Source organism: Papio anubis, chromosome 18 (assembly GCF_008728515.1).
Source record: "Papio anubis isolate 15944 chromosome 18, Panubis1.0, whole genome shotgun sequence".
Taxonomy (NCBI): domain Eukaryota; kingdom Metazoa; phylum Chordata; class Mammalia; order Primates; family Cercopithecidae; genus Papio; species Papio anubis.
This window is the reverse complement of record NC_044993.1, coordinates 41,293,928-41,319,731: the sequence shown is the minus strand read 5'-3', so window position 1 is coordinate 41,319,731 and position 25,804 is coordinate 41,293,928. Positions and strand designations below refer to the sequence as shown.

At 39.3% G+C, this 25,804-nt stretch overlaps 1 protein-coding gene and 1 pseudogene across 4 annotated transcripts in view; both read right to left on the bottom strand.

Moving 5' to 3' along the window:
* The window catches only part of N4BP1 (NEDD4 binding protein 1), a 70,455-nt gene that overhangs the window by 13,523 nt on the left and 31,128 nt on the right, over window positions 1–25,804 (bottom strand). For 2 of the 4 annotated variants that reach the window (XM_003916850.4, XM_021931934.2), the window contains exon 2: window positions 4,967–6,657. In XM_003916850.4, the coding sequence (XP_003916899.1) occupies window positions 4,967–6,657 (1,691 nt within the window). Of the gene's footprint in view, window positions 1–4,966; window positions 6,658–15,105; window positions 16,087–22,445; window positions 22,571–25,804 lie in introns of those variants that run through there. The other 2 variants (XM_021931933.2, XM_031658264.1) reach the window with 2 other exon arrangements.
* On the bottom strand, window positions 22,613–25,189 carry LOC108583464 (annotated as a pseudogene).

The window sequence follows — 25,804 nt, the reverse complement described above, 5'->3', positions numbered from 1 at the left end:
ACCTAGAGTTAACGTCAACCACAGTCCTAATTTGAAAATCCGCAACAGAACAACCTGCTGGTTCTTAGAAAAACCAAGAAATATGTATATTTAGTCTGCAAAAGGATAATCCTTGAGAGAACTGCACTGAAAAGGTTTTTAAGGTGGCTCCCTGATTATTTGACAGATACAAATGTGTGCTACCTACAAATGTGTGCTACCTACTCTCCCTCTTTTCCTTAACAGCTTCTGGTGATGGCAAGAGGAGGAATTGGATAGAGGAGGAGTACCCAGTTCAATTCCACTGGGTCACTACGTAACAAGGGTGGAAATACAGACTGATGAATTCTGCTGCCCTGGACTCCTTACAAGTCTAGAGGGGGAACAAATGGAGTTTCTAGAAACATCAGCTCTCAACTAAATTCCAAAATGTTATTCTCAGTGATAAGATCATATCACTTTTGATACTCTAAAAAAAATCTCAGGAATGGAATTAAAACAGAGGTTCAAAATTCTGGTGGAGAACATACAGATTTACCCAAAAAATAAAACTACAATAACAAAAAATTAAGTGGAGCCAAATTATTGTCCTCAAAATAATACAGAGGGTCCATTAAGGACCGTTCTTCCTACTTCAAGTCCTATACCCTGAGTAGGCATGTGCTTACTCATCACTGTCTCCTAGCCTTTCTGCAATCAAACCAGAGTAGCATGTTGACAGGTAAACCCAGACCAAAGGTCTATCTTGACCCAGAGGCAAAGTATATATATAATAACACCTTGCTACTTACGGGAAGGCCAAAGCTCTGGGGCTCCCAGCTCCAAATACAGAATGAACAGTTATTAAGTCTGGGAGGACAGGTGTGCAGGCCCTCAAGAGATTTAAATGCCTGTTTCCATATAATTGGTTAAAGATTATATTATCTGGTTGTTTGCCATATTATAGAATGCTGGCGACTAAAAGAAAGTGTCCAAAGCAGAGGAGAGATGGGTGACACACAGCTGATAAAAACTCATGGCAGCCATAGCACCAGACAGGGCAGTGTGGAGACAGCGGAAAGTCCTTTCTGAGTTACCCAGGAAAAATTTCTTTTTATGGAACCCTAATATGGAAAAGACTAGTATGAGAAAAAAAAGGTTAAAATACATAATTCTGGCAAGGGAAGGGGCAAACCTCATCTACATGGAAAACTATCACCCCATATGTCAGGGGCTCTCATGCTGAAGTTTCAGGCTGACAGAGCCCAAATGTTTCTTGGCCACTACTGTGCTGTCTAGCCATACATCACAAAACAATTTCCACTTACTCATCATTTGACTCATTCATGGTGACGAGGGGGCAAGAACAAGATATACAAAATTGGCAGCATTAAACAGGGTACTGTGGAGGTTTTCACAGGTGGTATGGGCTGCAGACCTCATTCTGGACAGGAAAATGAACAAAGGCTTTACAAAAATACATTGAAGGGTGGGCCTAGGCTGCTTTAGGGTGAGGCCCACACCAACAGATCCTATTGCTTAAGGAATCAAATAAGTACTTCCCCAACTACTTGGGTCAAATCCGTAAGCTTTAGTTACAGTGCTGTGCAACCCAAGACTTAAGTATCCAATGATGCCTTGGCCTGAAAATTCCAACCTTAACTTCTGCTGGAGGAGAGACGGTATACGGCAGCTCTGGGGAAAGACATTATGGGTCCAAATCTCTATCTATGTAACCCTGGAAAACATTTTTAAGCCACTTCATGTTGTATAAATTATAACTTTTGCCTCACAATTGGTGTGAAGGCTGCATTTTTAAAAATACAGTGCCTGACACATAATAATGGGTGTTTCGGCTTTAAAATCCCAAATATTTGTTGCATTAAATATATGGTCTCAGTTAAAAATCTAAACTGGCCACTGGAATAGTAACCATGAAGTTACGCCACTAAAAAAAATCCTAAACTGGGCATGGTAAGGCATGCCTATAGCTTCAGCTACTAGGAAAGATAGGCCGAGTCCAGGAGTTCGAGTCCAGCCTGGGCAAAATAGTCAGACTTCACCTCTCAAAAAAAGAAAAATTCTAATTTGCCTTTAATTCATCAACAAGTTTTTAATGAGTTCCTACTATATGTCAGGGACTATGGGTATTAGAGGTAGTTCATTGAACAGAAGAAACACAAATCAGTTTCTTCATGGAATCTAGTCAAAGTTAATTCACACTTAACATTGAAGCAACTGATTTAAAATAAGGGCTGATTTTTTTTCCAACTTCCAAAAAAAACTGAGGTAAAATTCACATGACTAAAATTCAATGGCATTTACTACATTCACAATGCCATGCAACCACCTAGTTCCAAAATGTTTGTCACTCCAAAATAAAACTCTATACCCATTATGCAGTTTCTTCCTAGAATATGGGTAAATCTTAATTACTGACATTTTCAGAACAATACATCAAATTAAGTAAAGTCTGTCTCCTTAAAGTAACACATTCACTTGTAAAAGTATTGCCTTTAAACACAGACATCTGTGAATCCAAAGAAAATGTAAATCTGCCCAAAACAATCAGTTTTCAAAAAAAAAAAAAAAAGAAAGCTTGCAGCTTTCTCTTAGTGTAATAATTGGTAGTTTTCAAAGGAGATGATACTGTACTCAGGGCATTAGGAAATATGTGGGAGTGTGTTTGGGGTGTCACAATGACTGGGGAAGGATATTATAAGCAAAGTGGGAGGGACTAGATTTGCAAAACATCCTGTCAGATAGGTAACACCACTCTAAATTCCAACAGTGACCCTGCTGAGAAATATGCCTGTTAACTACCCCAAAAGGTTTTTAAAAAGCATCAGGATCACTGCTTATTCTATGTTAACTTGCATTTCCTATTTGGAAAATCCTTCCACATACAGAAAAGTGAAAGAGGATGAGAACTGCTCACAATTGTGACCTAAATTTTGTGTCACTAGTTGGCTCAAGAAATCATAACAATGAAGAACTTGTTCCGGGCTTGGGGTGTGGGTGACTGAAGTTGACATTTTTGCTTAGATATCGCTATGCAGCTGCGAGTCATTTGCTGGGTTTCCCCTAATAGGGCTGCCAAAAAAACCAAAGTGAAATGACAATAAACATGATTTGGAAATGACGGTAAACATACTGCATATTTTTGCTGCCTGTCTTCAAATTTTAACATCTGAAATGATGGCATTTTCTTTTTGACAGCAAAACACAGCATCGATAATTCATTCAAATAATAAAAACCAGAATAATCCTTATATTTTAAAAAATACATATTAAAATATTTATGAACATATAGCTGAGATTTCCTTCAAAATAATAGGAGTGGAAGGAAGAGGTAAGGGCTAGGATGAAACAAGACTGATCATGAGCTGGTAATTATTGAAGGTGGGTGAGGAACCCATGGGAATTCATTATTTTATCTTGTGTATCTGAAAATCCTAATAAAAATTTACAAACCAAAAATTACAAATATACTATAAACATATATTTCAAAAATAACATTTATTTTTCAATCCTAATAGGTATTCTTAAAAACTCAGGGCATTAACTGATCTCTCAGAACTCCCAAAAAAGAAGTTATACAAACATTTGGCAACTCAGAAAAGTATTTTTAAGATTTGGCAACTTATTCCTCATTCCATGTCCAGGTGCCCTGTTTATTGAATTGTAGCTACTTAAAATGCCAGACCCTGAATATTTCTTCAAAAATCAATGGTGTTAAATTAAATTTGGCCTAAAGTTGCCTCCATACATAGTGACCTGCAACCTTAGTATGTGAACAAATTGCAACCTAAGAGTATTCTTGTGAAAAAAAAAAAAAAAAAGCTGAGTCTCAGCCAATCACAGCAGCTAAGCTTCAGTTAATCACAGGCTGGCAACTGTTCAGACCACGTCTACATAAGGCAAATGCCTCATCACAGGATGCCTGGATAAGGCAAATGCCAACCTGTAGGCAATCAAGTTGTTTCTGCAGGGCACTTCCCTCTTCTGCCGATAAATACCACTGGCCCTCATTGCTGAGTGAAGCTCTATGAACCTCTCCTGGTTTAGGGTGCTGCCAGATTCATAAATCATTGTTTGTGCAGATCAACTCTGCTAAATTTAATTTGCCCGAAGTTTTTCTTTTAACAATGGGGTGACTGGTTTTGAAAACAGAAGGCAGACTTTACACAGTTGTTGAAATGATATGGTAAAGATGTCCTTAAGGACAGGTCAGAAGGCAACAGATTGCAGCAACTGAAACTCCAAACAGTTAAGTGACCTGCCCCAAATCAAACACTGGTCCACAGTGCGGGGAGGCTCTTCACCCTCACACGCTTCTTAGCCACAATCTTAAACTGCCCCTTAGAAAAGAAATCCAAGTGTACAGGTTTCAAATCAGAGGATTTTCAACTAAGAGGAGTTCCAAGACAGGCTAACTAGAAACAACAGGTTCATTAAATGATGTCTTTTACTAAAAACATTATAAACTTTTAATAAGAGCAGAGGCCCACAATGAAGCTCAAACTAACTTCCTTTGAAAGGAAATTGCCATTGCTCTATCTAGAGAAGTACATCACACCTATTACCACTGCATACTCTAGGCTAGAGATCAGGCATACTCTAACATAAGATAAAAAAAATCCTTGTGCTTTAAGCTTTGTCTTCTTACTTAGATTAGAACATAATGGTACTCACAGTATTAAGAATGTAATGACTTAAAAGTCACTATACTATCTATCACTGAGCAATGCAATGTGAAAAGATAATATTCTGTCCTCTCTTGCCCTTAGAAATTAAGTTCAGCAGAGTGAAATAAAGTTCATGAATCCAGAAGATGGACTGACAAAACCTTTCCAACCAGTTGGTTCCCATTCCCCTCCACCATCCGACCCTAAGGCTACAGATCAACTATATACAACATGTATGTATAGTTCCTATATACATGTGATTCTCAGACACCATTTAGAGCCCTATTTAAAATAAAACAATCTGCAGAGAATGGACTTACGTAATTGCAACATTGCTCCCATCTATAACAATGTGCTTCAAATCTGTTCTCCCTGGTTCATTTTTTAATTCCAGCTTGTAGGGTACTTTTAGAGTATCTCGAAATCTTTGAACTCCAGTAACTGAGGAATCAATATGATCAGAAGGTCCTGCCGACCTTGCATCAGTAACTGAAGGTAACAGCTGGGGCAGTGGCATTGGTGGAGAAAGGGTTGAACAATTTGGCTTAGAATGAGGAGAACTACAACATCCTAAACGTTTTTCACAGGCAGATTTCATATTATTTGGAAGCAAGGGTTCTGGCTGCTGGTGTAAACCATTTTCAGGAAAAACTGGAACTCTGGGCTGGTGACTTGAAGCTCCCCTTGAAACAAAATTGACTTCTTTGGGACTTGAAGAGGCAACAGAAGGTGAAACACCATCAGTTTCAGGGTCTATGTTACAAACATAGTTCTGGTTTGAACCCCAGACTTCATGTTTCTGTTCTATTGGCACTGTTCTGAAAGTATTAATTCTGCAATTTGAGGTACATGGTTTAGCTTCCACTTTGAATGGTAACTGAGAAAATTTTTCTGCCATATTTTGCTGTGCGTGAGTCTGTGTTTTCTTTGGAGTGGAATCAGTTGTAAGCTCATTTGTGCTGCTATAAACACCCTTATTTTTGGTTTTGTTGGTCTCTGGATACATTGTACCAGCTGAAAATTCTCTGTCTTCTTGGAATCTTTTATTTTCTTTTTCAATTTCCTCTAAGAGCAATAATGGTTCAGTAGATGGTCCATACACCTTAATGACTTTTTCAACAATTTCTTGGGAATAGCCCATGGTTTTAAAAAAGTTTACGAGGATGTTGTATTCCATTTCCTCAGTAGTTTCTTTTATATCTGGACTTAAATTTTCAGAATCAGTAGAAGAATCAGATAGGTCAGCTATTACATTTCCAGCCAATGTCTTAGCATCATGTAAAATCTCCCCCTCCTGAACATTTTCCAAAGAAAACTGCTTCTTGGTATGCCTTTCTTCAGAATCAGAAAATCTCCTTTTCTGACAAATTCTCTCATTGGAAAGTGCCTCTTCATCTGGGGTTAGACCATTTATTGGATCAAAAAGCACATCTGGTGAGCTAGAAAGGACTGTGTCCATTTGTTTTGTAAGCTCAGAAACAGGAGTCCCAGCTTTATTTCTTGCCTCTTCCTGCAAAACACTTTCATCTCTGGAAATATTCAGCCCTGTGGCAGCATTCTGTGTAAACTCTGTTTGTTGAGAATCTCTAATTTCAATAACATCATCATCTCCTGTTTCAAAGAGATTCTCCTCACCTTGTGTGAGTGTCAACAGTTCTTTTTTCAAGGAAGTGGGCAAAATCAACAAATCCATTGTGTAATTGTCTGCATGGGCTTCAACAAATTGTTTGAATTCCCTTTTCACCTCTGATTCTTTCTGACTACTGGGTAGGTTCTCTTTATTTTCAAAGAGCTTTACAAACTGTTGAATGTGACTCCTAGCCATGACCACGGCCTCAGCACTTCCTCTGATGCCAAGAAGGCCAATGTCCAGAATGCAGAGGTCAGCACAAGTATCCTGAATCAAGCTTTTCAGAAACAGGCTCTCTGCCCCAACAAAAATGCAATGCATGTCTTTGGGGTAACATTCTCTTTCTTCTAGTTCAGGTTCACAGATTCCTTTAATATATTCCTGTAAAGAGAAAATAAGAAATCAGGTCAATTTACAAAAGTTCCTTATAGCACATAATAAATTACACATGCAACTACAAATGTCAGGTCAATTTTATAAAAATCACAAGCATGTTTGTAATTCTGAACAAAATGTCATGTTTTAAATAAAACATTGAAAGTAACAGATATAACTTGCTTAAATCATCTTTAGAGGAACCGAAAATTTTTCATCCAAATCTAAAAGGTGGGTATTTTGTAACATTTTATGCAATGTGATCTTATGGATTTGCTGAGCTACACAGTGAATAATCCCAAGGATGGATTTATCTACATCTCTAATGAAAAGACATCTTTGCTTGCTACCAGTAATGTATTACTTCCATGACATAATCAAGAGATAAATAATCAAATCAAGTGACTGACTAGAGAACAAATCTTGACTTTTGATACTATTACCCTTGGTTTCCAGATTTCTTGAAGGTATAAAGAATCACATTAATTTTTTTTTGTTTTCAAAGCAAAAGCAAGCTTATTAAGAAGCAAGAATAACATTAACAAAAATTTTTTTTCCAGTTGGTTCAAACAATCTATCTCCTGTATGATTTTTTGTCTGTTTTCTAAAGAAAACCAGACTGTTAAATTAAATGCAGATCTAATAGAACAAGTGAATGCTGGACAGTATTGCTGTTCTCAGATGCTGGTATTGAAAGGAGGCTGAAATGAGGCAAGAAAGGGAACTGAGTTCTCTTAGCAATTAGTTGCTACTGGAGTCAGAAGTATGAATCAAGCAGACAAGCAAACACACACACAGGAACATATCTGTTAATAACTTTGGCTCTGGGGTCAGTGTCTTGGTCTAAAATTCCAGCCATATGACAGGTCCTATCTTGCTCAAGTTACCTAATCCCTCTAAGCCCAGTTTCCTCAACTATAAAAGGAGTGTAACTGCAGGGGTTTTGAGGGAATTCAAAAAGATAATGGAAGGTAAAGTCTCGACAACAGTGCCTTGCACATAGTAAGTGCTTACTAAGTAGTAACAACGCTGTTACTTAAATGATCAGTCAAAATTCTGGACAGAAATTTGTAGGAAATGAGTCTGGAGATATCTGATCTATACTTTAAACTAAAATTAGAATGGTGTTACCAAAAAGTTAAACCTGTGCAGCACTAGTCAAGAAGAGGCATGGTAAGCCTGTACTTACATATATACTTGCTGTGATAGTTACACAACTTCAGTGAGAATATTCAAACATGTGTGTAAATATTCCTTGTGCATCTGAAATTTAGAACTACAACATCTTTATAAGTAGATGAAACAGCAGATATATGAGCTCCCTTACCTCCTTCTAAAAGCACCTGAAGTATTTGTGGTCTTGGTGGTAAAGCATGGAGGTAACTGGTGCTGGATAGAGGAGTTCTGTTATTTTTTTAGAGACAGGGTCTGTTGCCCAGGCTCGAGTGCAGTGGTGTGATCTCGGCTCACTGCAACCTCTACCTCCCAGGCTCAAGCGATCCTCCCATCTCAGCCTCCTGAGTAGCTGTGACTACGGGCATGCACCGCCACACCTGGCTAATTTTTGTATATTTTGTAGAAATGAGATTTCATCATGTGGCCCAGGCTGATCTCAAATCCCCTGATGAGCTCAAACAATCTGCCTGCCTTGGTCTCTGAAATGCTGGGGTTACAGCTGTGAACCACTGCATCTGGCCAAGCTCTGTCTTTTTAATGGGGCAGCTTGCTATTTCTGTGAACATGTCAACTGAGTTAAACATAAAGTACTATAACCTATCCACTTTTCCTGAATGTGCAGCAGTGTTAAAGACTGAAGTCAGCATCCCTGAAGATCTCCAAAGAGGCAACATTTAGCTATCACTTGTTTGAAATTATGCTGTATTTAGGTTGTGGCTTTAACGTTTTAAAATTTATTTTGAAATAATTATAGGTTCTCAAGAAGTTCCAAAGGTACTACATAAAGTCCTGTGTACTCTTCAGTTTCCCCTAATCACTGCATCTTATGTAATTACAGTACAATTTCACAGTCAGGAGCTTTACACTGACACATTTCTGTCTATATAGTTCTATTATATGTGCAGTCATTTTATCATATGTGCAGCTTCCTGAAACCACCACCTCAGTCAAGATATGGAACTATTCCATCACCACAAAGATTTCCCTCATTACCCCTTTACAGTCATGTCCACCTACTCCTACCTTCCATCCCTAACCCCCGGCAATTTTTCATGTCTATAATTTTGTGACTTCAAGAATGCTATAAAAATAGAATTATATATGACTTTTGGGGTTCGCTTTTTTCACTCAACATACTGCTGTTGAAATCCATTCAAGCTGCTGCATATATCGAGTTCATTCCTTGTTACTGCTCAGTTGTATTCCATGGGATGGATGAACCAGTTTTTTTTAATCCATCTCCCTACATTTTAGTTGTTCCTATTTGGAACTACTACAAATAAAGCTGCTATGAACACTCATGTGCTAGTTTTTATGTGAACTCAAGTTTCATTTCTCTGGGCTATGCTCAGGAGGGCAACTGCTGTTGGGTCATATGGTATGTGTGTGTTTAGTTTTACAAGGGACCGCCAAACTACTTTCCAGAATAGTTATACTATTTTACATTTCCCCACCCATGTTTGAGAGATCCAGTTTCTCCACAACTTTGCCAGAATTTACCAGTCACTATTTTTTATTTTACTTGTTCTAATAGGAGTGTAGTATTTGGTCTTAGTTTACATCTCCCTAATACAGTGGTGTTAAATATCTTTCCATGTGCTAATAACTATCTACATATTCTCTTTGGTAAAATACTTAATCCTTTTGTCCACTTTCTTCCTTGAAAGAGTTTTCTTTTAGGCCAGGTGCGGTGGTTCATGCCTGTAATCCCAGCACTTTGGGAGACCGAGGAAGGCAATCACGAGGTCAAGAGATTGAGACCATCATGGCAAACATACTGAAACCCCGTCTCTACTAAAAATATAAAAATTAGCTGGGCATGGTGGTGCACGCCTACAGTCCCAGCTACTCGGGAGGCTGAGGTAAGAGCACTTGAACCTGGGAGATGGAGGTTGCAGTGATCCAAGATCATACCACTGCACTCCAGCCTAGCAACAGAGCGAGACTCCATCTCAAAACAAAAAATTAAAAAAAAAAAAAGGTTTTCTTTTAATTTAGCCTGGGCAACATGGTGAAACCCCGTTTCTACAAAAAATAAGCCGGGAATGTTGGTGTGTGCCTGTAGTTCCAGCTACTTGGGAGGCTGAGATGGGAGGATCGCTTCAGTCCAGGAGACTGAGGCTGCAGTAAGCTGAGATCATGTCACTGCATTCCAGCCTGGGCAAAAGAGTGAGACCCTGTCTCTAGAATTTTTTTAAAAAAATTTTTAATTGACAAATGATTGTATATCTATCTATCTATATATATTTTTTTGAGATGGAGTTTTGTTCTAGTCACCCAGGCTGGAGTGGAATGGCGCAATCTCCCGGGTTCAAGCGATTCTCCTGCCTCAGCCTGCCAAGTGGATGGGATTACAGGCACGTGCCACCACACCTGGCTAATTTTGTATTTTTAGTAGAGATGGGGTTTCACCATATTGGCCAAGCTGGTCTTGAACTCCTGACCTCAGGTGATCCCTCTGCCTCAGCCTCCCAAATTCTGGGATTACAATTAGTTGCTACTGATTGAAGCAGTCTATATCCTATGATTTTTTGTCTGTTTTCTAAAGAAAACCAGACTGTTAAATTAAATGCAGATCTAATAGAACAAGGGGATGCTGGCCTGAGCCACTGTGCCCAGCTGATTGTATATATTCATGGGTCACACAGGGAAGTCTTAATACATACAATGTATAGTGATCAGGTTAATCAGCATATCCATCTCAAACATTTAGCATTTCTCTGTGTTGTGAGCACTCTATATCCTCCATCATCCTTCTAGCTATTTGAAACTATGTATTATTGTTAACTATAGTCATTCTACAGTGATATGAAACACTAGAATTTATTCTCCCCAGGGAGTTGTAATTTTGTATCTATTAACAAATCTCTCCCTTTCCTTCCTAGTCTGTAGTATCCTTCTGTCCATTTTCTAACTGGGTTGTTTTATTACTGTTGAGTTTTGAGAGCTCTTTATATATTCTAAGAGTCTTTTGTCAAATATGTAGCTTGTAGGTATTTTCTCCTGGTCTGTAGTTTGTCTTCCCATCCTCTTAACAGGGTGTTTTGTGACAGCAAGTTTTTAATTTTAAGGAAGTTCAGTTTATCGATTTTATTCTTCACCAAGCCTGAGGTACTGAAGACCTCTCCAATGTTACCTTCTAAGTTTTACATTTAAACCTATGATCCATTTTTAGTACATTTTAAAATAAGGTGTGAGGGTTACCTTGAGCTTCACGTTTTTGCCTATAGGTATAATACTGCTGTAGCATCATTTCTTGAAAAGGCTATTCTTTCACCACTGAATTGCACTTTTGTCAAAAAATCACGTGGCCATACTTGTGTGGAGCTACTTGTGAGTTCCCTATTCTGTTCCAATCTATGTGTCTATCCCTTCATCAAGACCACACCGTTTTGATTACTGTAACTGTATAATTTCTTAAAATTGGGTAATGATTTGCTCACTCTTTATAATTTTTAATTGCTTTAATTATTCCAGTTCCTTTGTCTTCCCATATATACTTTTAGAATAATTTTGTCTGTGTCTACAAAATATCTTGCTGGAATTTTATCAGCAATTGTGCTGACAATTACGTGTCAGCAAGAGACATGAATCTGAGCATAACTGACATCTGCTGAGTCTCCTGATCCAGGAACCTGGTATTTCTATACATTTATTTAGATCTCATTTGCTTTCTTTCATTAGCCTTTTGAGTTTCAGAATACAAATCCTGTACGTTTTCCAAGATTTCATATTTTAAGAATTTTATTTTTCTGAGCGATTGTGTATGGTGTTGTATTTAAAATTTTGGTTTCTATGTGTCCATTGTTAGTATATAAAAATGTAATTGATTTCTGTATGTTAATCATGAAACCTTCCTGAACTCACTTATTCCTATTAGAAGTTCAAGGATCTGTGTGTATGTGTAGTTTCCTGGGGAATTCCTACACAGACAATTATGTCATCTACAAATATTTCTTCTTTTCTGACTTATATGCCGTTTATCTTCTTGCCTTACTGCAGTAGCTAGAAAGTACAGCACTATGTTGGGGAGCAGTGGTGTGAGCAAATATGCTTGCCTTGTTAATGATCTACAGAGAAAAGCACTCAGTCTTTCCCACCATTAAGAATGATGAAACCTGGAAAGTTTTTAATGATGCTCTTTATCACATTGAGGAAGTTACCTATTCTCTAGGATCATGAATATGGATGGGTGTTGAAATTTGTCAAATGCTTTACTGCATCAACTGATATAATCCTGTGATTATTTTTCTTCCTCAGCCTGTTAATATGGTTGGTTACATTGACTTCTGAATACTGAACCAGCCTTACATCCCTGGAATAACCCCTACATGATTATGGTGTATAATTCTTTTACATATTGCTGAATTATATTTGTAAATATTTTGTTAAGAATCTATAAGGACTTTTTCCTTTTTGGTACTGTTTTTGTCTGGGTTTACCATCAGGGTAATACAGGCTATACATGAGTTAGAAAGTGTTCTCTCCTCTTGCAGTTCTTGGAAGAGATTCTATAGAACTGATGTTCATTCTTTTTTAGACATTTTGTAGAATTCTCCAGTGAAACAACCTGGACCTGGAGATTTCTTTCATAGGAGTTCAAAAATTATCAATTCAATTTCCTTAATAGATAATTTTCAATAGCCTTATAGCTATTTCATATGAAGTGAGTCATGGTAGTTTGTGCCTTTTGAGGAACTGGTCCATTTCAACTAAGTCACCAAATTTATGTATGTAGAGTTGTTTGTAGTTTTCTTATCTTTCTGATGTCTGCAAAGACACCTTGGTTTCATTCCTGATATTAGTAGTTTGCAGCTTCTCTCATCTTTGTTAGTGTTGCTAAGAGACTTGTCGATTTTACTAATCTTTTCAAAGAACAAGCTTTCATTTCACTGATTTTCTCTATTGTGTTTTCAGCTTCATTAATTTCTGTTCTTTATTATATTTTCCTTCTGCTTGCTTTGGGTTTATTTTGCTCTTCTTTTTCTGGTTCCTTGAACCTTAAATTATCAAGACTTTTCTTTTTTTTTCATTATTATTATACAGGAGAGGTCTTGCTATGTTGTCAAGGTTAGTCTCAAACTCTTGGGCTCCAGCAATCCTCCCACCTTGGCCTCCCAGAGTGTTGGGATTTCAGGCGTGAGTCACTGGGCCCGGCCTGTTCTTTTCTAATGTAAGCATTTAAGTGGCAGAAGTTTCCCTTTCAGCATGGCTTTAGTGGCATCCTGAAACTATGATATGCTGCATTTTCATTTCGTTCATATATTTTTCAAAATTTCCCTTTGACTCATAAATTTAGAAGTGTTATTTAGTTTTCAAGTTTTTGAAGATTTCCTGCTATCCTTCTGTTGGTGATTTTTAGTTGGATCTCTTTGTAGTCAAAACACTGTATGATTTCAATTATTTTAAATTTATTGAGAATTGTTTTGTAGCCCAGGATAAGGTCTATCTTGACATTTCTATGGGTGCTCATAAAGAATGTATATTCTGCTGTTGCTGACTGGGATGTTTTATAGATGTGTATTAGAACCTGGCTGGTTGATGGTGGTGCTGAGTTCTTCTACATCCTCATTTATTTTCTGTTTAATGGTTCCATCAACTATTGAGAGAAGGGTGTTGAGGTCTCCAACTATAACCGTGGATTTATCAAGTTCTCCTTTCAGTTCTGCCAGTTTTTGGTTCACATATTTTGCAACTCTATTGTTAGGAATATAAACATTTAGCACTGTTACATAATGTCTTCTTGAATTAACCCTCTTACTATTATGTAGTATCTCTCTTAATGTCTGGTAACTTTCTTTGCTCTGAAGGCTACTGATAGTAATATTGACACTCCACCTTTCTTTTAAATGTTTGCATGGCACATGTCTTTCCTTCTTTCACTTTTTACTTACCTGTAATACTTGAATTCAGCTTCTTGAAGACACCAGATAATTTGATTATATGTTCTTAATCCACTATGACAGTGCCTGTCTTTTAATTGGAGTGTTGATTTACATTTAATGTAACTATTGGCAAATCTGCCTACCATTTCACTTGCTTTCTGCTTGCTTCCTATATTTGATTCCTGTTCTATCTTGCCTTCTTTTGCATTATACAAACACTTAGTATAATAATTTACCTATCACACTTTTTTTTCTTCGTGAGACACAGTCTTGCTCTGTCGCCCAGGCTTCAGTGCAGTGGCATGGATCTCGGCTCACTGCAACCTCCATCTCTCAGGTTCAAGCGATTCTTGTACCTCAGCCTCCCAAGTAGCTGGGATTACAGGTGCACACCACCATGCCTGGCTAATTTTTTGTATTTTTAGTAGAGACGGGGTTTTACTATGTTTGCTAGGCTGGTCTTGAACTTCTGGGCTCAACTGATCCACCTACCTCGGCCTCCCAAAGTGCTAGGATTACAGGTGAGAGCCACCATGCCTGGCCCCTACTGCATTTTTATCTGTATCTCTTCATATAGTTTTTAAGTGGTGATGCTGATTACAATATTCTTTTCACAGCCTACTTATCATCACTATTCTATCATTTCATAAAACTATACCACTTATATAAATGTTTCTTATTTTCTATATCATATGATGTTTTGACATCTTGGGGGACCTTTCAGACCATGAGAGAGGCTGCCCGTTCCAGAGCCAGCTAATTCCTAGGGGTGGTCCCCAGCTTGTCTGGGGAATGCCTTTTAGGTGCAGACTGCCTGACCCAGTGCTATGCTCCCTCCCATCTCTTTGAGTCTCACATACGAAGCCAATATTTCCCCTGCACTAAATCAACCTAAGGCCAGGTACCAGACAACCAGAGACAGTCCCTATAAAGCCTGTGAGAATTATTCAAACTATCTAATCCTAAACTGTTTACCTCGCCCCACCTTCCCTTTCTCACAGAAGCCCCAATAAAGTCTCTGGCTTAGGCTTTCCTCTGGCCTGCTTCTGCCTCCTGACCAAACCCTGATGCTTCCCTGTGGTCCTGCAAGGCATGGCATGTCCCCTTCTCTCAGCAAACGTAAATAGTAAATTCTTTCACTGGCACTGACCTGTGTTGTCACCTCCATAAATTCAAATCCCATTGGTAAAAATTTTAGGACACCAGCATACCGGTTTCTTTATTCCTGGTTCCTTTCCTCTCTCCCAATGTTAGGTTACAGTGATCTCACACATTGTATTTACATGCGTTTGAAATCCCATCAGACATTTTAATTTTTGCTTTCAATGTATGAAACTCATTTTAAAGAAATCAAGAGGAGAAAGTAACCTATTACATTTACCCAGATATTTACCATTTATATTTGAAGAACTTTCCTTAGGAGAATTCCTAAGGAATAGACTCTTTGGTGTAGACTGTGGGAAATAATTTCTCTTTAGTTTTTCTTCAACTGAGAATGCTTTATTTCACTTTCATTCTTGAAGGATAATTTCACTGGATAGAGAATTCTGGGTTAACATTTTTTTCTCCCCAGCAAACAGAATACAAGAAAATGGGTTAACATTTCTTGTCTTTCATCACTTAAAAAATATTGTGCCACTTTCTTCTGTCCTTTGCAGTTTCTGATAAGTCACAGTCATTTGAATTCTTGTTCCCCCACATGTGGTATGATTTTCCCTGGATGCTTTCATGATTTTTACGTCCTCAATTTTCAGCAGTGTGCTTTCGGTGTTTCTGGGTATGGAAATCTTTGGGTTTATTCTGGTTGTGTTCCATGAACTGCTTGAACCATCATGTTTATATCTTTTGCCAAACTTGAAATGTCTTCAGCAATTATTTCTTCAAATACTTTTTCAGCATCACATACTTCTGCCATTTGGTTCCTCTATCTTCTATTTCTTTGCTGAAACTTACTTTTTCTAATGGTTTTAAGAGTATTTAAGATTGCTGTGGAGTGTTTTCAGTTGCTGGTTGAATATTTTAGTCTTTCATCAAATAACTGCAATATCTGTGCATCTGTGTCATCTCAGCACTGCTGTCTTTTCCTATATGAGTTGAGATTTTCCTACCCCTTTATATGCCAATTTTGAATTATATCCATTTTGAACAATGCAAAATTATGTTATAAAACCTTCAATCTTGTTTAAATCTTATAAATACCGAAACTTTTGTTTTAGCAGATAGTTGATGTAATTAGATTCAGGCTGCAAGCTGCAACCTGTCTTCTGAGCTGTGGTTCCAATATCAGTTCAGTTTTCAAAGCCCTGCAATACTATTTTTTAATTTTAATTTTTGAGACAGGGTCTTGCTCTGTCACCTAGGCTGGAGTGCAGCGGTGCCATCATAGCTCACTGCAGCCTCAATCTCCTGGGTTCAAGTGATCCACCCACCTCAGCCTCCCAAGTAGCTGAGAACACAGGTGCATGCCACCATGCCTGGCTAATTTTTCTATTTTTTGTAGAGACAGGGTTTCTCCATGTAGCCCAGGCTGGCCTTGAACTCACTCCTGGGCTCAAGCGATCCACCTGCCTTGGCCTCCCAAAGTGCCGGGAATATAGGCATGAGCCACCATGCCTGGCCTGCAATGCTAAGTATCTATCCCACATGTATGCCACTGTGTAGCCATTCTGGGACTTGGACGGTGGTCTTTTTGTTAATTCAGTTCTCAAAAGCCTTTCTTATGCTGATTAGGAACAGATCCATGCACGTGTACCTTGGGGATCAGCCAAGGGGATTATGAACAACTTCATGGCTCACTTTCCTGAACTCTTCCCTCTCTGCCATCTACCTGGTGCTTTCTGGTTTCCTGGGGCTCTCTCCCCTTGGTCCTCCACCCAGAAAGACGGGGCTTTTGATTAACCCACTGCCTTGTACCTCTGCAACTGTGCTTGGATCCAGCCAGGACACACAGAGAGAAAAATCAATGGAGCCCACAACTACAATTAGAGAGAAAGGTTCTCCTATGTTGGAATTTTGGCTTCTACAAGCTTCGATTGCCACTACATGATTATTTGGGGCTGGGTTGCATGAGAATAAAGAAGAAAAAAAAGGGGGGGGGGCTCACTCTAAGTTTTGGATGTTTCCTTTTCTGTCACTTGGGCTGAAACCAGAAGGCTTTTCCTGGTATGTCCTGGTGCTCATTTCCACTTCCAGGTGGAACTATGTTATGTTCATGCTGGAGGATTAACGAGGGGAACAAATGGTAAACTCACTGCTGGTTTGGTGATACTTTTTCTTTTCTTTTTTGAGATGAAGTCTCACTCTGCAGCCCAAGCTGGAGTGCAGTGGCATGATCTTGGCTCACTGCAAACTTTGCCTCTGGGACTCAAGTCAATTCTCATGCCACAGCCTCCCGAGTAGCTAGGACTACAGGCACATGCCACCATACCCAGCTAATTTTTTGTATTTTAGTAGAGATGGGGTTTAGTAGAGATGTTACCCAGGGTGGTCTGGAACTTCTGGGCTCAGTTGATACACCCATTTTGGCCTCCCAAAGTGCTGGCACTACAGGCATAAGCCACTGTGCCCAGCTGGTGGTACTTTAAATTCTGGTCTTTGTTCTAACTCTGCCTATTATTTATTTTTCAGGGTCCTCAAATAGTTGCTATATGCATTCTGCCTAGGTTTTATCGCTGTATTCAGTAGGACTGACAGGGTGGAGTGTGCTTACTCTTTTTTTTATTTTTTTTTATTTTTGAGACAGAGTCTTGCTCTGTCACCCAGCCTGGAGTACAGTGTGGCACTGGGTTCAAGCGCTTCTCCTGTCTTGGCCTCCCAAGTAGCTGGGATTACAGGCGTGTGCCACCTCACCTGGATAATTTTTGTATTTTTAGTAGAGACAGGGTTTCACCATACTGGCCAGGCTGGTCTAGAACTCCTGGTTTCAAGGGATCCTTCTGCCTTGGCCTCTCAAAGTGCCAGGATTAAAGGTGTGAGCCACTGTGCCTGGCCAGCTTACTCTATCTTACCAAGAACTGGAAACTTCTTGCCTGTTAATGTAGGTGATGCTGCCCATCCAACATGAGTAAGTGAATAGATGAATTCACATTGGTCAAATACTATTGAGATTACTGTGCAGCCACTTGGATACGGAAAATTTGATCATATCTCCTCAGTGGGCCACCAGCAACAACTAGCCAAGCTGAAGAGGAGAGATTTACTCTCCAGACGAAAGACCCTCAAAACAAATACTCCCTCAAAAGGGGCTATTGCTGTATCCGACCCAAGGTAAAGCCCACCTATTGATAGATTCTGCCCAGATACAGAGCTTCCATTTCAGATCTAGTGTCAAACATCAAAAACACCCATACTGGAACAAAGGCCTAAATACAAAAGATGGAAACCAAGTAAGCAGATCACACGGAGAACTGCAGGAAACTAGGTAATGCAGGGCACAAAAGAAAACCTTCACGAAATTTTAATTAGTGGTTTCAAACAGATATAAGATGATACTGAACCCACAGAACAGGAATCAAGATGCTAAAAGAAGGGAAAGGAAGGAAGAAAAAGAAAAGGAAAAGGAAAGAAATCAGAATAGAAATGTGGGCAAATTAAGAATATGATGGCCAAAATAAGAATCAATAGAAAAACTGAAAGACAAAGGTGAAGAAACCTTTCTAAAAGTACCATGAAAAAAAAGAAATGGGAAAAATAAGAAAAGAGGCCTTAAAGGTCCACCTAGGATATCCCAAATCCAAATAACTAGCATGTCAAAAAGAGAGAATGGCAATTAATACAAAAGTAACATAAAATCATTTCCCAGAACTAGAATACACAAGAAGGCTGGGTGAGGTCATGAGTCTCTAATCCCAACACTTTTGGATGCTGAGGTGGGCGGATCATTTGAGGCCAGGAGTTTGAGACCAGCCTGGGCAACATGGAGAAACCCCATCTCTATAAAAAAACACAAAAATTAGCCAGGCATGGTGGCATGTGCCTGTAGTCCCAGCCACCTGGGAGACTGAGGTGAGTGGATCACTTGAGCCCAGGAAGTTGAGGCTGCAGTGAGCCATGTTTGCACCACTGCACTCCAGCCAAGGTGACAGGGTGAGACCCTGTCTCTAAATAAAAAAATAAATAAAATACGTAAGAACCCAAGCATAATTAGTGAAACAATTACAACTTTCTTGGAACTAAAGGCCAGAAACATCTTGAAAGGAAAAACAAAATACCTAGGCATGATTACTTTCAAAAGTCCCATAAGAAAAATCCTGGGAGCAGGGTGGGAACAGGACATATAAAAGAATGACAATAAGAATGTCACAAATTCTCAAAAGCAATTCTGGATGACGGGGGAGGGGGAACGGGCAGGCAGTAATGTATCCAAAGTTCTAAGGGAAGATGATTTTCAATCTATAATTCTATACCTATCCACATTACATATCGAATACAATATAGAATAAAGACCCAGAAAATTACTTCTATGGATTCTTTTCTTAGCAAACAGGTATCTGACAATGAAATTCACCAAAATAAGGGAGATGAAATAATTAGTTATACAATCCAAGAGTGGCAACTAGAAGTCCAAACGTCATAGCTATGCAGCAGACAAACTGAGGAACCAGTGGATTAGAGGAGGGAAGAGGATTTTAGAGGCGTTCTCCCAAAAAGGATGCTAAAATAGAGATATAAATAAATACTTATAAAGTAGTAAGGGTATATATAAAACACATTTCACAAGTGGATGAAAACAGGGCAGATACAAATTCCAGGAAAGCCTTGGGCCTTGAGCTCAGGAGTTTGAGGCCAGCCTGGGCAATACAAAAAGTTAAAAAATTAGCTGAACATTGTGGTGCATGTCTGTAGTAGCAGCTACTCAGGAAGCTGAGGTGGGAGGACTGCCTGAGCCAGTGTGGAGGCTGCAGTGAGCTGCACTCTAGCCTGGGCAACAGAGCAAGACCCTGTCTCAAAAAAAAAAAAAAAAATTCAGGAAAAAATTAAAAGTTGTTCCAAAAAAACCCCATAAATGTAGTACAGTACGTGGCTCTGCACTGGGTAACTAAAAAACATAACTATATTGGAAAAACTGGGATAGTTTTTGTCTCATTTATCTTAAAGAAAGTGAATAATGCCCATAATTGGTAAGAAATGGCAGTATAGGCTGGGCGCAGTGGCTCACACCTATAATCCCAGCACTTTGGGAGGCCGAGGCAGGCTGTTTGTTTGAGGTCAGGAGTTCAAGACCAGCCTGGCCAACATGGTGAAACCCTATCTCTACTAAAAATACAAAAATTAGTCAGGCATGGTGGCACACACTGTAGTCCCAGCTACTCTGGAGGCTGAGGCAGGAGAATCATTTGAACCTGGGAGGTGGAGGTTGCAGTGAGCTGAGATCATGCCACTGAACTCCAGTCCGGGGTGACAGAGTGAGACTTTGTCTCAAAACAAAAAACAAACAAACAAACAAACAAAACCAGTAGTATAGTTGACCCCCGAACAATACAGATAAGGAGTACCGACACTCCAACACAATTGAAAATTCACGTATAACTTTTTGACTCCCTCAAAATTAACTACGAATAGCCTACTGTTGATTAGAGGCCTTGCCAATAACAGAAACAGTCAATTAATATAATTTTGTATGTTGAATGTATTATATACTGTATTCATAACAAAGTAAGCTAGAGGAAAGAAAATGTCATTAAGAAAATCATAAGGAAGAGAAAATGTGTTTACTATTCATTAAGTGGAAGTGGATCTACATGAAGGCCTTCATCCTTACCTTCACTTTGAATAGGTTGAGGAGAAGGGGGGATTGGTCTCACTATTCAGAGGTGGGAAAAAATCTGCATATAAGCAGACCAGTGCAGTTCAAACCCACGTTGTTTGTTCAAGGGTCAACTGCTTATTATTTATAATTCTTTAGGTAACCATCAGAACAAACAGCTAAAAACTGTAAAAAAAATAGTTGCCTCTAGGAAGTTAGGGAGGGTTGGAAGCAAGGAACTGCTGCTGTACACATAAATCTTTTAGTACTACTTGATTTTCTGTTTTAAACCATGTGTATGTATTATTTTGGTATACTTCACACCTTCTACTTTTAATAAAAAAATGTTGAAGTGGATGCATAACATGCTATTGAAGTGGATGCATAACATGCTATGATGTGTCACTGATAGTTTTGGCCCTAATTTTAAGTTTTGCTTGTTTCGTATCTGACATTTGAGATAAGGAATGTCAGCAGTTATGAAATATTGAGTAATTCATCCACGAAACAAACATTTTCTATTACTTCTCTGTTACTTTTCTGGATTAGTTTAATTGAATGTTATTATGCAAGAATAGCTGCTTGAAAACGTTAAATCTATAACTAACTGTATGACTTCAAATGTTCTCCATACTATACAACCAAAATAAAACATAAAATTAAATTGGATGTTGAGACAGAGAAGTAACTGCAAAAAGACCAGTGAACTACCTTAATTTTTTGTCATTTTTTAAATGACAATCACAAAACTCCCAACATTTTAATCCACTTAAGTCAATATTATATATTTGCACTTATAGAAATTTTGTACTATAAAATTCTCAATCTGAGGTATTATTTACCAACAAATTCATTGACTTTTCATAGCATATACAACAATCCTTTCACAGAAAGTGGTATGTTCAAAGGGGAATATGTTCAGACATTGTTTGGGTTACAAAATTAAGTAAGAGTCAGATCCTCTGAAAGCATCACAGAGGGCCAGAGGAGAGCTCCTGGGTCTCCTGTGCTGCAAGTGTGGAAGCACTGGCAAGACCGGCAGAGAAATGCTCAGCACAGACAGAGCTGTCTGACAGTATTCCTCATATAACTAAAACCAGTATCACAAGATGAACTGCATAGTTTTGGGAAACAGCTGTGCAAAATGCTTATGACTGCTTCACATGCACAACCCCATTTTTTTTTGGTGCCCCCAAAACAATTATCCCCTAAGATTCAGATTTCATTAACAACTTATTCTTCTGAAGTACTGATTATTCTTCTGAACAACTGATCATTACATTCGAGTTCAGAAGTGAACAATAAAGTATACAGCATTATTAAATTTGAGATGTTTGGCCACTACTTACACTCATAAGGAAGATAATGCAATCCAAATATCCATCATTTGAATTGGCTGTACTTGGTATCTGCATATTTTTAGTGTTAGTTAAAAATATCTCCCCCATCCTACAATGTTCTTATTCTGTTTTACTTTACTCAGGCTTTCAAGAAAAAAGAGGGAGGGGCATTATATGTAAGTAACTTTCTTTTACGTGGTACATAGAATTTGTATTATTCTACCTTTTATAAATTCAGTTTTTCTCAACTCTATCATAACATTTCACAAATCCAGAGAGGAGGAGTTCCCGGCAACTTCTACCATTCAAAACACAGCTAAAACCAGAAACTACCAAAGCAGGGGCTCAAGAGTGTGCAGGTTTGACCTGGGGAAATGTTTCTTCACATCACTACCACTACTCAGCATCTTCTACTTTTTAGTATGGGCATACACTAAAGAGGCTCTGCCAGCTTCACCCAGGCTGCATATTCTCAGAAGCAGCTGACTATAAGTGTAGAAGGAGTAGCACTGGGTGCTACCTGAAGAGCATACAAGAGCAAATGACAATAAACAAACAGAGCAAAAAACAAATTCAAGGCAGACACAATGGTTAAAAACCACAGCAGCCCAAGACCAGCTACCATGGGGGTAGATATGACATACTTACTGAGGAGCATCACTCCACCGTGGCACAATATAAGATGGTCAAGTCAACCACAAGTCACTGGGGAAAAAGAAACTACACAGGCAAGTAAGCTGTTAAAATATTAAGGAGGGATTTCTAAAATGGTTCAGACCAGTAGTTCTCAACACAGGATGCACACTTTAGTATGCTTTTTTTTTTTTTTTTTTTTTTTTTCCCGGAGACTCTTTCATAAGAAGTGTTCTATATTATCTCTAAGAGAAAAGGAGAATATAACTTTCAGACATTAACACGAGTCCTACAGCATAAACATGAATTAGAAGTACCACATAAGCCTCAGAAAAAAAGACTTTCAATCATTCATCTGTAAGTCTGTAACAGGTTCATTTTAGGTCTCTATCTAGCCATCTATATTAGTAAGATTGCCATCAAATTAATAATGCCTTTATTAGCCATTTTTCCCCAATATAATTTCAACATTTGCTGTCTGTTCCATCTTTTTCTTTAACCTCATCTCTAAAATGTCTATGAAGTTCATTCCTGGAAGGGTGCTTATCTGCCCCATAGGAAAGGACTTCCCTGCATGGTCACTCTGAGTGTACTCTTAGAGACAGGACCAGCTGTGTCTACTCTAGACTCATCCCCACTACATCTGCAAATCACCATTAATTTGACAGCTTCAAAAACTTTCAGCTCTCCTGATTTTTTCTTCACTCTTACCCACAGAACCTCTTCAAGTTCCCAAATCTCATTTCTGTTGTCATTCTTCTCATTCTTAGTAAAAAGTGCATTTGGTCAGAGCCCAGAAGTCAATGTGTGAATCCCTTTGACTTCTCCTCCATTTCATCTAAAAATTCTACCTTTCACGACTTCCTTCTCCCTCCTGCTTTTTCAAAGTCATGTCTTTGCATTCTGCCTTATCTCAGGCTTCATCACTTCTCTGTTCACTGCTTCATCACTTCTCTGTTTACTTCACTGCTGCCCCTCTGCCTATAAACATCTTGGGTTTCCCACATCCTACAGAAAGCTTCCTTCAAATCCACTGCTGATACGTGGAACTACTCCATTTCTGTCCTTTCATCTTCACATTTTTATTTTAGAGACAGGGTTTTGTCCTACTGCCCGGGTTAGAGTGCAGAGGTGTGATCATAGCTCACTGCAGCCTCAAACTCCTGGCCTCAAGCAATCCTCCTGCCTCAGCCTCCCAAAGTGCTATGATTATAGGTGTAAGCCACTAGGCCTGGCTTCACGCTTTTTGAAAAAAGTAGCCCAAGCCCCATTTCACTGGCAATCTCTTGCCTTCTGGATCTACTCCCATTCAAACCAAAACCACTTTCTTGAATGCCAACAATGATGCCTAATGCCAAGCCCAAAGTCTCTTCCTTTGTATTCATTCTGCTTGGGCTGTATGTAGCATGACCAACTTCCCCATGACAAGTTCTTTTCTCTCCACTCTTCTGAGATACTTCCTACCTTTGACTAGTCCCCCGTTTTTTTACTTTCTTTGTCAATTGTTGCTTAAATTTCCCAAAATTCTCTCCTGGTCCTCTCCCTCAACTATACTTTCACAGACTCTTCAAACTGTAATTGTAAATTTGACTGTTCTGGTGATAACTCCAAATCTCCACCTCTAACCTCTAACATTTCTCAACAGGCATAATTCACTTTATTTTTCTTGTATGAAACCCCTGTGTTGCAGCCACAGCTGCAGCCTGGGTCCTTTACATGGAGACTCTGGTGTGGGTCTTGACGAGGTGGTCAAGATAGGGAGACTTGGTGAACACAGTCTTCTTCCAGAGGTCGGGGGTCAGGCAGCTGTAGGTCTTGGAGATGGCATCAAAGGTGGTCTTGGCAAAGTTGTCCAAGGTAGCTGTGTAGCTCCTGGCTGAGGTGTAGCAATCATCAATACCGGCCATCAGCAGCAGCTTCTTGGGCACCGGGGCCGAGGTGACACCAGTGCCCCTGGGCACAGGGATGAGGCGCACCAGCACAGAACTGCTGTGGCCTGTCACCTTGCAAGGGATGGTGTGGGGCTTGCCGATCTTGTTCCCCCAGTAACCTCTGTGCATGGGTACAATGGAAAGCTTGGCCAGGATTATGGCCCCTCGGATGGCATCTCCTTGGAACACTTAACACCCACACTAGACATGGCCGTTCTAGTCCCTGAAGGCTACAAATGCCTTGAACCTGGTGCTCTGGCCGGTGCAGGTCTGCTTCTGCACTGGCATAATCTTCAAAACCTCATCCTTGAGAGAGCCTCCAGGAAAAAGTCAATGATCTCAGACTCCTTGATGGGCAGGGAGAAGAGACATATTTCTTCCAGGGACTTGATCTTCATGTTCTTGACCAGGTGGCCCAGCTTGGTAATGGGCATACACTTCTTGTCCTTGGCTGGGGCCCTAGCCCTGGATGCCCCTGCTGAAGCCTCTGCAGTTCCTTATCCCAGGACCCCCAGGGGCTCTGGGTCACACTACTGCAACCCCCACCCCCTCACCAGCCCTAGCTACACTGGCGTCATCTGCCATTTGATGTTTTCTCAAAGAAGAAGCAACCATTAACATTTTTTTAGGCTGCAAGACTACCCCTGAGTACTTCCTCCTGGTTATCCCACACATGCCTCAAACTTAACAGTTCTGAATCAGAGCTCACAGTTCTCTTCCACTCAATCCTTGGCCCAAGTTCCCTTTCAGTGACACAGGTGCTGAGTCTTGTGAACACGGCAACTAATTCTAAACTCTTCTTCCTACCACTCAGTCTTATCACATTCCACTCCTTTGTTACAGCACCAAAGTTCTGAAAACATACCAATTTCACTTCCTTGCTCAAAAACTTTCTAAAGCTCTTCAATGTGTAGGAGTAATGTTCAAGACTCTGAGAACAACATTCAAAGTCCCTGTAGTCTAGACTTTAACGTGCTTATTTCTGTAACCTAGTTTAAACTTTTCTTCCTTCCACTCTAACCCAAAAGTACCTTCTAAGAAATCCAAAGTGTATTAATCTCTGCTTTCTATACATAACAGTATCTTATTATTTAAACTATAGCATTTATCACAGCTCTATTAGATTGTAAATGTATTATATTAAGAGTGGGAACTGGGTTTGGTCATTTAACTACGGTTCTCAACTAGGTGAGATTTTTGCCCTTCCTGGGGGCATTTGACAATGCCAAGAGACATTATTGTTGTCACAACCAAGAGGATGCTCCTGGCAACTAGAGGGTAGAGGCCAGAAAAGCTACTAAATATCCTACAACCCCCACAACAACTATCTGCCCAAAATGTCAACAGTGCCACTGCTGAGAAACCCTGAGCTAATCAATAAATGTCTAACAAGAACATGTCTGAACAGGAATTAGGAGGTTTAGGAACACAGGCTGACATCCA